At 39.9% G+C, this 13372-nt stretch overlaps 1 protein-coding gene across 4 annotated transcripts in view; it reads left to right on the forward strand.

Annotated features, from left to right (window-relative positions):
* Tnks2 (tankyrase, TRF1-interacting ankyrin-related ADP-ribose polymerase 2) overlaps nucleotides 1-13372 on the forward strand; it is a 59349-nt gene that overhangs the window by 6290 nt on the left and 39687 nt on the right. For all 4 annotated transcript variants that reach the window (XM_006527409.4, XM_006527408.4, XM_011247382.3 and 1 more), the window contains exons 2-6: nucleotides 5116-5340; nucleotides 8871-8966; nucleotides 11082-11118; nucleotides 12060-12135; nucleotides 12384-12478. In XM_006527409.4, coding sequence (XP_006527472.1) covers nucleotides 5116-5340; nucleotides 8871-8966; nucleotides 11082-11118; nucleotides 12060-12135; nucleotides 12384-12478 — 529 coding nt within the window. The remainder of the gene's footprint in view (nucleotides 1-5115; nucleotides 5341-8870; nucleotides 8967-11081; nucleotides 11119-12059; nucleotides 12136-12383; nucleotides 12479-13372) is intronic.

Genomic DNA, 13372 nt, shown 5'->3' on the forward strand with positions numbered 1-13372 from the left:
CCAGGACATCAGCTCTCACTAGAGAGCTTTCCCACATCTCAGTTGATGACCCCTGTTCCTCAGGCCAAACCTCACGGTCATCTATGACTCCTCAATCATTCTCTCTCACATTTGCCCTTTCTTACCGCCTCACCCTACTCTTGCCCCACATTTCACCCATTGGGAAGCTATGCTGACTCATCTCACCTTAGAGTATCCAGAATGTGGCACTCATCAATCTGAGCAACTCAGTTATAATACAAGCCACCATAATCTCATCTACTTTACCTAGTAGCGCTCAACACATCAGCCAGAGGAGCGTGTCACGTCATAACTTAACAGCTTAAAACCGTTTTCCACAGTATTCTTCTTTTTTAAAAAAGTCAGACTTGTGTGGTCTTCAAGTTTTCTGATCTTTTTGTTTCTTTGGGTTGGGTTGGGTTGGGTTTGGTTTTTCAAGAAAGGGTTTTTTGTGTAGCCCTGGCTGTCCTGGAACTCACTCTGTAGACCAGGCTAGCCTTGAACTCAGAAATCCGCCTGTCTCTGCCTCCCAAGTACTGGGATTAAAGGCAAGCACCACCACCGCCCGGCACAAAATATATTTTAAGCGGAGATTTAGTTTACTTATTGGTTTATGATATATACCAGAAAAGTATCTAACATAGTTGATATTTTTTTACAATTTTTAAGTGTTTAAATGGGACAGGAAGGCCAGGATCATGACTCCTCAGACTCTTTGGAGAAAGTATTTCCAGCAGGAAGGAGTAGTGAGCTGTTGAATATTATTGGCACATCTAGTCAAATACAGACAGTGTCCTTTGCATTTGGGAATATGGCATTGTAAGTGACCTTGTCTAAAGCAACTCTGAGAAAGAAGCAGAAGCTGGCTGGATTTGAGAAAAGAAGAGGAGATAAACTATGCAGTATCAGAGCTGAAGATGTGAGTTCAGGAGGAAGACTTTCTGAGTGGAAGAAATAAGTTTGGATGGACTCTAGGGAATTCTCTAATAGAGATAAATGGTAGAGGTTGATGGAGGACAGGGAGAGCAGAGGTCTTGAGAAAGTGAGAAGGGACTTAGATATATTTCCCAAAATATAATAGGATATCAGTGTTCTCTAATTAGCTTCATTAATATTCATGTCTGGCTTCATAGTACTCCAGAGTAACTATCTCCAGCTTGGACCAGTTTCCTGAGTTTTGGATCCACAGAACCTACTACTTAACTGCTACTTAACTGGGCATTTATCCCATGAGCGTGTCTCTCTCTCTCTCTTTTTTTAAGGTTTATTTATTGTTATATGTAAGTACACTGTAGCTGTCTTCAGACACTCCAGAAGAGTGCATCAGATCTCATTATGGATGGTTGTGAGCCACCATGTGGTTGCTGGGATTTAAACTCAGGGTCTTCAGAAGAGCACTCAGTGCTCTTACCTGCTGAGCCATCTCCAACCCCCCATGAGCACTTCTAACTAAGCATTTCCAGAACCAGATCTTACCTACTGTTTCAGTTAGGGTTATTACTGTGATAAAACACCATGACCAAAAGCAGTTTGGGAAGGAAAGGGTTTATTTTTGTTTACACTTCTACTGCACAGTTGATTGCTGAAGAAAGTCAGGACAGAAATTCAAACAGCAGGAATCTGGAGGCAGGATCAGAAGCAGTGTGCTTACTGGTTTCCTCAGCTTGCTTTGCTACAGCACCCAGAACTTTGAGCTCAGGTAAGTGGTACTACCTCCAACGGACTGGGCCCTCCCACATCCATCCATCACTGAGAATCTGCCCTAAAACTGCCTGCGGCCAGATCTTACTGAGGCAGTTCCTCTGTTGACATTTCCTCCTTTCAGATGGTTCTAGCTTTTGTCAAGGTGACAAAACAGCAACAACAAAAACAAATAGCTAGCACATGCCAACCCTGTTCATTCTGTATCAGATTAGCCAGTGGGATCTATTGACTTACTCTTCCTTCTCTCTTTATTTATAGTGTTGTGTGCAATAGTAAAAAGATTGGGAAGCTGGGCGTGGTGGCGCACGCCTTTAATCCCAGCTCTCGGGAGGCAGAGGCAGGCGGATTTCTGAGTTTGAGGCCAGCCTGGTCTACAATACAGAGAAACCCTGTGTCAAAAAAACCAAAAAAAAAGATTGGGAAATTACCCAACCTTTCCAGATCAGGGTGGAACTAGTTAAACTTATTCCAGTAAAGAAATTTTTTACTAGTGTACTGTAATGCCTAAATTTTATTTAATTTTATCTTAAGGATTTATTTATTATTATTCATAAGTACACTGTAGCTGTCTTCAGACATTCTGGAAGAGGGAGTCAGATCTCATTACGGGTGTTTGTGAGCCACCATGTGGTTGCAGGGATTTGAACTCAGGTCCTTCAGAAGAGCAGTGCTCTTAACCGCTGAGCCATCTCTCCAGCTCAATAGATTTTAAAAGAAAAAAGAGGAATATGCAAATAACATCTTAAAAATGGTGGAATATAAGTAAAAATATGTGCAAAAAGCAATAATGAAAAGAATATGTGAGAGGCTGGGAAAAGGAATGGGAAGAAAGAAAGCCACATAGTATGTGAATGCAGAGTAGCTTTACCCACTTACCTTGTCTTAGCGTGGGCACTCGGTCATGTCATGTGATTGCGACAGTAGCCATGGCAAATCTTCACTTTGTTATCTCCTGTCTCTGTGGTTTTTCCATTTATTACATACCACCAAAGTGATTGTCCTGATCAAACTTCAATGCTAGTGATATACTATAGCAGTATTGTTCAGACTTTCTCAGGTGGCTCAAATATACAATATTTTCTTTTGAGTTTATGAAAGAGAAAGCTACTCTGAGTGCCACCTATGTGCCACCATTGGGTATTTGACAGTAATGGTGGCAAAAGTTACTGGACTCACAGATAAGATTTCGCTGAAATCTGCTGTCTGAAAAATACAAGTCTGGGCTGGGGAGATGGCTCAGCAGTTGAGAGCACTGACTGCTCTTCCAGAGGTCTGGAGTTTAATTCCCAGCAACCACATGGTGACTCACAACCATCTGTAATAAGGATCTGATGCCCTCTTCTGGAGTGTCTGAAGACAAGCGACAGTGTATTCACGTACATGAAATAAATAAATCTTTAAAAAGAAAAGAAAAGAAAAATACAAGTCTGTAGGCCAGACTGTAAACACTACCTTGTGAGTCCTTTAGGTCTTTTCAAATTGCCCTCTGATTGGTAAGTTGTTATGTATCCTGGCTGTCATGAAGGATTTGCTCTTTTGTCTCTTTAAAACAGATACTTTTGGTTTCTTAAACAACAATGTGTTTTCTTCAAGTTGTTTGCTATTGAGAGAGGAGAAATCTAGCTACAAAGAAAAAACTGAAACTGTGGCTTAGTTGCCTAGCATTTAGGAAGCCTGGGTTTGATTCTCAGCATCACACAAACAGGGCATGATGGTGCACTTGGAAGGAACAAGAAGATCAGAAGTTTAAGGTCATATTTGGTTACATAGCAAAGTCAAAGATAGCCTGGGCTATAAAAACAGAAGGAGTTGGGGGAGGCTAGGGAGGTAGATGGCTCAGTGGTAGAAGCACTTGCTATGCAAGCGTAAGAGAACCAGAATTTAAATCCCAGCACTCAAGTGTACAAAGAGAAACAAACAGGGGGCAGCACTGAATAGGAGAGCGGAGGAGGATGGATGGGACTGGCTGAGCAGTAGCTTAGCATAGGGGGAAAGAGAGGAGTGGCAGAGCAGGACATCCAGTGTCCTTAACTCCATGCATGGCGAGTGCGTACGTGCGTGCGTGCGTGCGTGCGTGCGTGTGAGAGAGAGATAGAGATAGAGAGATTGATTGATTGATTGATTGATTGATTGGGGGGTGCTTGAGAAGACACACACAATACCCATCTTTCCCACAAAAAAAAAAACTGGAAAACTCCCTCCACCTTCTCCCTGCTCCCTGGCCCCAAATAAACAGCTAACCTCTTCAGCACAGTTTCTTTCGTTTGCAGCCAGTTTTCCTATCAACTTGGAAAGACTGTGCCACATCCATCTTAAAAGGATTTCATTCTGACTTGATGAGTTTGAGAATATTATGGAGAGGAGTTGTTAAGTTTTTCTCCATCTTAAAATGTACATTCATCACACACACACTTTCTCACCTGCTTTAATACATGCCCCAAATCCTTTCATTTCACAAATAATTTTTAAAGGTATTGAGTATTAATAGTATGAGGATAAGGAACAGTATTTCATTGGCCCTAAATCTGCAAAACAGAATAATTCTTACCAGTCTTTTAGCATCATTTGGTTTGGGGATGTTTGAGCAGATCAGTACCTATCTAAAGGACCCTACCAGCCGACCAGTGGTGGAGCAGTGGTGGCGTACACCTTTAGTCCCAGCACTTGGGAGGCAGAGACAGGTGGATTTCTGAGTTCCAGGCCAGCCTGGTCTACAGAGTGAGTTCCAGGACAGCCAGGGCTATATAGAGAAACCCTGTCTTGGAAAACCAAAAAAAAAAGAAGAAGAAGAAGAAGAAAATTCAAGACTCTGGAGAGCGTGTTGTCACTGTAATTGTCAACCAATTCTACATAGGGAAACCCTGTCTCAAAAACCAAAAAAAAAAAAAAAAAAAGACCCCTACCTAGAAAGAGGTTTTTGTTGTCAAATAGCAAAATAAAGACATGCATTTCCCTTTTGTCTTACCGTGTGAACAAGTGCAAGCTGTAAGCTGGTCTTGCTTTGTTTTGCATCGTGGTCTCTGCTGGAGCAGAAAAGGGTTCTTAAGACTTAAGTCTGTCACTGCTTTATTGGGTATTTACTTACTTGTTACATACATGAAGTGTCTGTCTGAAAATGTGTCACATTAAGTATGCAGAGCTTGCTATTTACAATTAGAAATGTCAGGTAGTTTGGAATCATTTGGGATTTGAGGTTTGGCCCTTTTGTAAGTTTCTCTGTTGTTAGTAGCAGCAGCAACTAAAAACCTAACACTTAAAGGGAGAGACCTTTGGCTGAAACATTAAGGTTAGTTGTATATATTTCAGGTCACCTTTTCAACAGTCCTTGAATTGTTAAACTTGTTATTTCCCATTCTAAAACATTTTTTTGCATTGCTTGTCATTTATCTTGGTAAATGTGTTTTCTTGTAGGTTTTGGACGGAAGGATGTAGTTGAATATCTTCTTCAGAACGGTGCAAATGTGCAAGCGCGTGATGATGGGGGTCTTATTCCTCTTCATAACGCATGCTCTTTTGGTCATGCTGAAGTAGTCAATCTTCTTTTACAACACGGTGCAGACCCAAATGCTCGGGATAATTGGAATTATACTCCTCTCCATGAAGCTGCAATTAAAGGAAAAATTGATGTTTGCATTGGTAAGCCTTTATTTTTCAGAATTTTCTAGAAATTGTAACTATTCTGAGTCTAGATTAAGTTGCTAGTGTCATCTTTCTACCAGGCTGAACTTACATTTAAATCTGTTTGTGATTTTTTTCTAACCTTTTTATTCTCTAACCCTCAATCTAACCATTTTTTTGAGCATGTCTGTTTTTAAGATCTTAAAATTCTGAGAAATAGGAAAAAATGATTCTCTAGGAACCTGTGCTCTCTTGAGAGATAAGGAGCATAAAGAAGCAAACAAAGGCAGTGAGCGTGGGGCGGGTCTTTATTTTCAGCACTTGGGGAGCAGAGTCTGGTGAAGTTCAGGGTCAGCCAGAGCTGTACCGGGAAACCCTGTCAACAGTGGTGCAGAGTCACCCGGCAAGACTCAACCCCAGTTGGGATTGCCTACATTATATTGCCCTGATTGTTCATAGATGTAAGGGACAGCCCACTATGGGCAGTGCCTTCCTAGGCAAGTGAGTCTGGGCTTTGTAAGAAAAGTAGCTAAGCAAAACAGTAAGCGAGTGTTCTTTTATTGTCTGCTTCAGTTCTTGCACTTAGGTTTGTGCTTCCAGGCTCCTGCCTCAGCTTCTTTTGATGAGAGTGTAATCTGTAAGCCTAATAAACCCTTTCTTCCAAAGATCAACTTTCTTTTAGTCATGGTTTTATCCCAGTAACAAAAACCTAAATAAGATAATTAGCCAGCTTTCTGGGATCTTTATAGTGGAGAAAAGTTAGAAAAACAGGAAAGGGCTTTATGACGAACTCCAATTGTGGCTTGAAGGTCTTGTTACTGCATAGGAATATATAAGTTGCCAGACTGGCCTTGACCTTGCCATTCTTCTGCCTCCAACTTCCAAAGAAGCTGAAGTTTTAGGCCTGAGTGACACATCCAGCTTAGAGTAATGATGTGGGTTAGGTTAGTGGATGTGTTAGGAAGACAGATGGTAAGAAGGCAGGAAATGACCTGTGAAGGGAACCCAGGAAAGCAGCAGTTAATGCAAAGCTTAGGAGTCACTTCGAGTCCGTGGACCTCGCAGGAGAGACGGGCCTTGCTCAGCAGCTCCGTCACTGTAGAGAATGCGTGAGAAAGCTGTTGGAGATTTTTATTTACTTGGTGATTACTTTTCCTGAGCCAAACAAAATTGGGTTTTGAGGTCATACCTTACTTAGCATCATTTTATTTTTCATGATGCAAAACAGGAATACTTGAAATCCTTAGTAGCTAGAAAACCATATTTGAGCACAGTTAACAAACTGGTAGCTCTGTATAGCACTTTTGTACCCCAAGTCCCCATTCATTTATCAGTCACCAGCTTTGGTCTAAGCTAGGTAATTTACAGAGATGGCAAACTGGATTACTTAATGCCTCTCTGCCCAATTCTGCTTTGTTCTGTGTTAATTTAGCCACTTAATGTCCTATGCTTAGTCTGTTCTTTGAACCACATCTCTGGTACCTCAGTCTCAGACTTAGAAATTTTTAGCTTTAATTTTGTAATACATAGTTTCCAAGTATAGTTTATAGAGTTATCGAGTCCATTATAGTAGCTGAGGACTTATAGTGTAGCTGGTTCAAATTGAGGTATACTATAAGAAGAAAAATACATGCTGTATTCAAAATCTCAGTACAAAAAGATGTCAAATGTTTAGATTTTATGCTGATTATACTGAAGATAGTAAAGATTTTGGCTATATTGATATTGGCTTAATTATGTTAAAGTTTTTAGTATAGCTAGTAGAAAGTTTAGAGTTACTGTTCACATTTCTCTTGAGTTACAGAGTAGCAAGAAATACAAATTAGCCTTGTCAAAGAGCGCCGCACGTGTGTGTGTGTGTGTGTGTGTGTGTGTGTGTGTGTGTGTGTGTGAGAGAGAGAGCTAGAGAGAGAGAGAGAGAGAGAGAGAGAGAGAGAGAGAAGAGATGTGGGTAGGGTAGATAACAGTTCAGTGGAGGAGTGCTGCCCAGCACATGAGGGACCCAGGGTTCAGTCACCACTGCTATCCATCCATCAATCCATCCATCCATCCATCCGTCCATCCATCCATCTTCCATATGCAGACAGGAATGGAGGAATTCCTGATAGGTTTGCCTGTTTTCCACCAGCTCCTTATTTTTAACTAGTCTTGGCATGTCTTTATATTACAGGTAACAGTAGAATGTGCTAGTGTGAGGCTCCTTTATAGAGTGTTTGTGGCTGGATGTGTTAGTGCCTTTGATGCCAGCACTCGGGATGCAAAGGCAGGCAGATTTCTGAGATTGAGACCAGCCAAGACTATATATAGTGAGACTGTACCCTGAAAAAAGGAGCCTTTATTTGAACTCAAAGTTCAATGTAATTAACTAACCTTAAAAAAAAAAATAAAACTCAGCTGACAGTCATATCCCTCTGTTCAGGTATTTCTGAAGAGAAACTGTGCTGGCACAGAATATTTTACACTAAGCTTGGTTATGATGTATACTTAGTTACTTGAAGCCTGTGGCTAACTACTGTATCTAGAAGTATATGGGGTCGGTAATGGCCAGCTCTGCGCTTTCCATTCTGTTGGTTAATTGAGTTCATTTTTTTTTTTAAACAAGTAGAAAGGTAACTAATGACCTTGAGGGATCAGTTGCAAGAGTAACATAGCTATCCCATTTTCTTTCTTTAACCAAAAAAAAAAAAAAAAAAAAAATCAAAAAACAACTTAGGTTTTTCTGTGTAGCCTGGATTGCCTGTCACTCACTCTGTCAACTAGGCTGGCTTCTAACTCCCAGAGACCTAGCTGACTCTGCTTCCCAAGTGCTGGTATTAAAGGTGTATGCCACCACAGTCAACAACCTTTTTTTTTTTTTGCTTCTGTGCATACACATAATGCATGCTTGTATTCACATAGGTTTTAAACCCAATACCTCTTTACCTCTTGCCTGGTGTATATATAGCATTAGGCATTTCATGTAGAAGAGTCTTTCTAGCGTAGACAGGGCTCCTAGAAATTAGAAAAGCTTTTGAGCCAGTTTCCCTTTTTCCCCTTGCATCACCTTACCGTCTTATTTTTTTTAACTTTTATTTTTTAAAATAGGGTTCCTCTGTGTAGCCCTGGCTGTCCTGGAACTTACTCTATGGACCAGGCTGGCCTCAAAATCAGAGATCTGCCTGCCTCTGCCTCCCAAGTGCTGGGGTTAAAGGTACCACCATCACTGAGCCATATTTTATATTTTCTTAAATTTAATCATTTACTATATTATTAAGATAGAAAACGTTTGTGAATTCTGTACTGAAACTTTTGTTTTAAGATGGTGATGATTGATTGTGTCTGTATGATATGGAGGGTATGTATAGGACACATACATGTGTGGAGGTCAGAGAACAACCCTATGGGCTCGGTTCTCTCCTACCTTTAGACGGATTATGAGGTTTGCACGGCAAATGCCTTTACCCACTGAGAATCTTACTGGTTCCTGTGCCAGAGCTATTAAGAGACTGATTTATTAATTCAGATTGCTATGGTCACCATTTTAAAAGTAGTGCTGCTGTTTTTCGTAGTGCTTTTACAGCATGGAGCTGAGCCAACCATCCGAAATACAGATGGAAGGACAGCATTGGATTTAGCAGACCCATCTGCCAAAGCTGTTCTGACTGGTAAGTCTGTGTGCTCTTCGGTTATTGCAGGAGGAATGACAATACCTGAGGGGCTAGGTAGACAGAAGCCTCCATCTTGCAATTAATGACCAAAAGTAGAATTTTTACTTTTCTGTTCACTTACTATTTTGCAATCTCTCAACAGTTGAATTTGAATCTTGCTTAAAAAAGAAAAAACTTGGTGCTGGAGAGATGGCTCAGTGGTTAAGAACACTCACTGGCTGCTCTTCCAGAGGTCCTGAGTTCAATTCCCAGCAACCACGCACGTGGTAGCTCACAACCATCTGTAATGCCATCCAATGCCCTTTCAGGTGTGTCTGACGACAGCCACACTGTGCCTTGTATACAAAAAAATTGAAGTAATTCTTTACCCCCCCCCCAAAAAAAAGATAAAGCTTTTATTTTTTTCTTGTTTTTTGTTTGGTTTGGTTTGGTTTTTAAATTTGCCTTTGTATCGGTGGGCAGGGTTTGATAATCATATGTTGCTTCAGGTATTCAGGATATTTTTTAAATATTCCCAAGTTTTTTCAGACAATTAATATGTACCCCTTTATATACTATTTTATTTTTAGTATAATGAATTTTTCTTAATGGAACTCTTTAAAAATCACTAATTTCTTCTAGTCATTTTAAATCAAGATTTGGGACCCATTTCAGTGCCATGGGATTGATTGTTATAGCTATAATTCATTTCCTTGGTATCTGTTGACATGAGTACAGATCTGATTAGTTAGCGGGCTTGGTTTGAACTGTACCTATCTCATGTGGATTTGCCTTTATCCAGTATGCTATCCATTTAAGCAACTGCCATATTATTTATGGATTTTTTTTTTTTTTTTGGTTTTTCGAAACAGGGTTTCTCTGTATAGCCCTGGCTGTCCTGGAGCTCACTTTGTAGACCAGGCTGACCTCCAACTCAGAAATCCTCCTGCCTCTGCCTCCCGAGTGCTAGAGGATTCTTTTTATAAATATTTATTTACTTAATTGTGAGAGATAGGGAATGAATATGTATGTCCATATGTGTGTGCGGTGCCTAAGGAGATCAGACTGTGTTTCAGAGCCCTGGAACTATGTTATAGACAATTGTGAGATGCTATATACCAAGTATTCAAAACCAAACTTGCGTCTTCTACAACAGCAGAAAGCATTCTTAGCCACTGAGCCACCCCTCCAGCCATACTTACTGGATTCTTACCTGTTGGGTACTGTTAATTTATGTCTGATCTAAAAGGCAAAGGCCTGAGGGTCTACTGTAAGCTTTTGTGCTTACACTTTGTGATACTTCTGGCATTGCTAAGAAGGTTGAAGACAGCTGGCCGTGGTGGCGCACGCCTTTAATCCCAGCACTCGGGAGGCAGAGGCAGGTAGATTTCTGAGTTTGAGGCCAGCCTGGTCTAGAGAGTGAGTTCTAGGACAGCCAGGGCTACACAGAGAAACCCTGTCTTGAAAAACCAAAAAAAAAAAAAGAAGAAGAAGAAGAAGAAGAAGAAGATTGAAGACTCTGGAGAGCGTGCTGTCACTGTAATTGTCAACCATCTGTTTCCTTCTTTACTGTTCTTTGCCTTGAGCAGTCAATATGAATTCAGTGTCGTCTTCAGCTTGGATATTCTTTTAGAAAATCTTTATATTAACTTAAATTTTATTGATTTTTTTTTAATTTATTTGTAAATATAAAAACTATCCCCATATAGTATTATATAATTAATCTTTTTAAATATTTATTATAAAGTAGTTTTAAGCTATGTAAGGTTACAGTGTGGGATGAGTTTTTATTTGGTTGGTTTGGTTTGAATTGGGTTTAAATTGGTGCTGGGAATTGAACCCAGAGCTCATGTGTACAGGAGATTTTCTCCTATTATACGGTTGAGTTGTACTTTCTCATTTGGGTTTTGAATGCAGTGGTGGATTGCGCCCACCCCCTAATTAGGATAATACACTTATTTTAGGGGAAAAGGAGAGTTTACTGGCAGCCTAACTCTGTGTCAGCTTGTTAACACTTTGTTTGGACCTTGCTTTATTTATGTAGACTGTCTTTATAGTTGCTGTGATCATAAAACTATCACTGAATTTTTTTTTGGAAAATTTCTGATCATCCTCTCCTTCCCCAATTCACAGGTGACTATAAGAAAGATGAACTTCTGGAAAGTGCCAGGTATGTACTAGTGTTACATGTATGTGCTGTGAAAACCTGGCAGTGAGAGGATTGAGTGGTGGCCCAGCGATTAGGAGCACTTAATGCTGGGTTTGGTTCCCAGCATTCATATGGTGGCAGCTCACAACCATTAATAACTTTAGTTCCAATAGATCCTATAATCTTGAGTTCCAGGCATGCATGTACATGTGTACACATAGACAGAGTACTCATACACATAAAAAGTGAATCTGTAAAAAAAAAAAAAAAACTAATTCTTGCTAAACATAGTAGTGCACACCTTTAATTCCAACATTCTGGAGACAAAAGCAGTTAGATCTCTGTGAGGGTATGGAGAGGTGACTCTGGTTAGAAGCACTTGCAAAGCACACAAGTTCAGTTCCCAGAGTCTACATCAGAAGGCTTAAAACTATTCTTAACTTCACTTCCCGGAGCATCTGATACTTCTGATACACACACACACACACACACACACACACACACACTCTTACTTACTTACTTACTTACTTACTTACTTACTTAAAAGGAATAAAGAGAAAACAGATTTCACTTGTAGGAGCCCACACTTGTAATCTCCACATGAGAGGCAGAGGCAATAACTTACTATGAGTTGAGGATAGCTTGGGCTATCCAGAATGTAGCAGACCTCATCTTAAAAGTGCCATAAGCAGGCTGGTGAGATGGCTCAGTGGGTAAGAGCACCCGACTGCTCTTCCGAAGGTCCAGAGTTCAAATCCTAGCAACCACATGGTGGCTCACAACCATCTGTAATGAGATCTGACGCCCTCTTTTGGTGTGTCTGAAGACAGCTACAGTGTACTAACATGTAATAAATAAATTTTTTAAAAAATGCCATAAGCATACTTTAAGAGAACACTTTGTTTTGGTGGTCACAATACATAGTATAAATTACTGATAAGTTTTTTTCACTGCATTTCTAGGAGTGGCAATGAGGAAAAAATGATGGCCCTGCTTACACCATTGAATGTCAACTGCCATGCAAGTGATGGCAGAAAGGTATTGCTTTCGTGATTGATTTTATATCATCTGGCAATGGGGATGTATAAGTTGAAACATTTAAAGAGAGTTCTGATGTTTTCTTTATTATGCTTTCTATATATGTTAATCTTAAAAAACCAAATTGATTGTTTATTAACAATGAGCTCATGGTTAGATTTTCTTGTTTTATTTTTGGGTTTTTACCTTTTCAGATATTTTAATGGCTATTATGTGAATTTCATTAATTTATTTGGTTACTGTTTCAGTCAACTCCATTGCATTTGGCAGCAGGATACAACAGAGTAAAAATTGTACAACTGTTACTGCACCATGGGGCTGATGTCCATGCTAAAGATAAAGGGTGAGCTTTGAATAAGTCAGATCTTGTTTGGGTCCTTGTAGTACACTACATCTTTATAAGCACTTTTCTGTTGCTATTTAAATTGTTCATGTTTATTGAGCTTTTGTAACATGCAGGTTGTTCTGAGGGCCATAAGGAATTATAATGAAGTAGGCCTACCACTCATACAATATAATACATAGCTCGTGAAATGCCTCATATATCTGACTGATAAGTTGAGATTGATGGGTGGAGCTATTGAAAAATCCTTTAGAAGGATGAATGCTTGAATTTAAGGCAGTGTTGAAGAAAGCAGAGTTCAGGGCAGGGTGTGCTACTACATGCCTGTAATCCTATAACTTGGTTAAGTATAGTTGGAACAATTAGGAGTTCAAGGTCATCTTCAGCTACATAGCAGCTTTGGGCTATATGGAACCTAGACTCAAAAAAAAAAAATGAGCAACTAAACAGAAAGCAGAGTTTCAGGAACACCATTCTATAGGAAATTATAAATAGTACACTTAACATGTAGTAACCAAGTTGACTTTGATGACACAGGCTTAAAATCCTAGCTCCTGGGAGGAAGAAGGAGGGAGATCAGATGTTGAGGCCAGCCTGGACAGCTTAGTAAGATGTTCATATCCCTTCCTCCTCAACTCTTGTGAAAGGAAGGGATTGTAGCTTAGTCAGACACTTGCTTAGTGCATGCACACACACCAAACTAAATTGGATAAAGCAGATGATTTACATGGGACAAATAAGAGAATTGGAGAAACATGTAAAAAACAAAAAACTCCAAGTTTTAGAAGTTTTGGTGTATTAACATAAGAAATTCACTGTTCTGCAATTGTAAGCATTTTGTGATCTGAGATGAGGAATGGTTGTTTAAGGAGGACTGCATTCTGGGATAATACA

Source organism: Mus musculus, chromosome 19 (genome assembly GCF_000001635.26).
Source record: "Mus musculus strain C57BL/6J chromosome 19, GRCm38.p6 C57BL/6J".
NCBI lineage: Eukaryota > Metazoa > Chordata > Mammalia > Rodentia > Muridae > Mus > Mus musculus.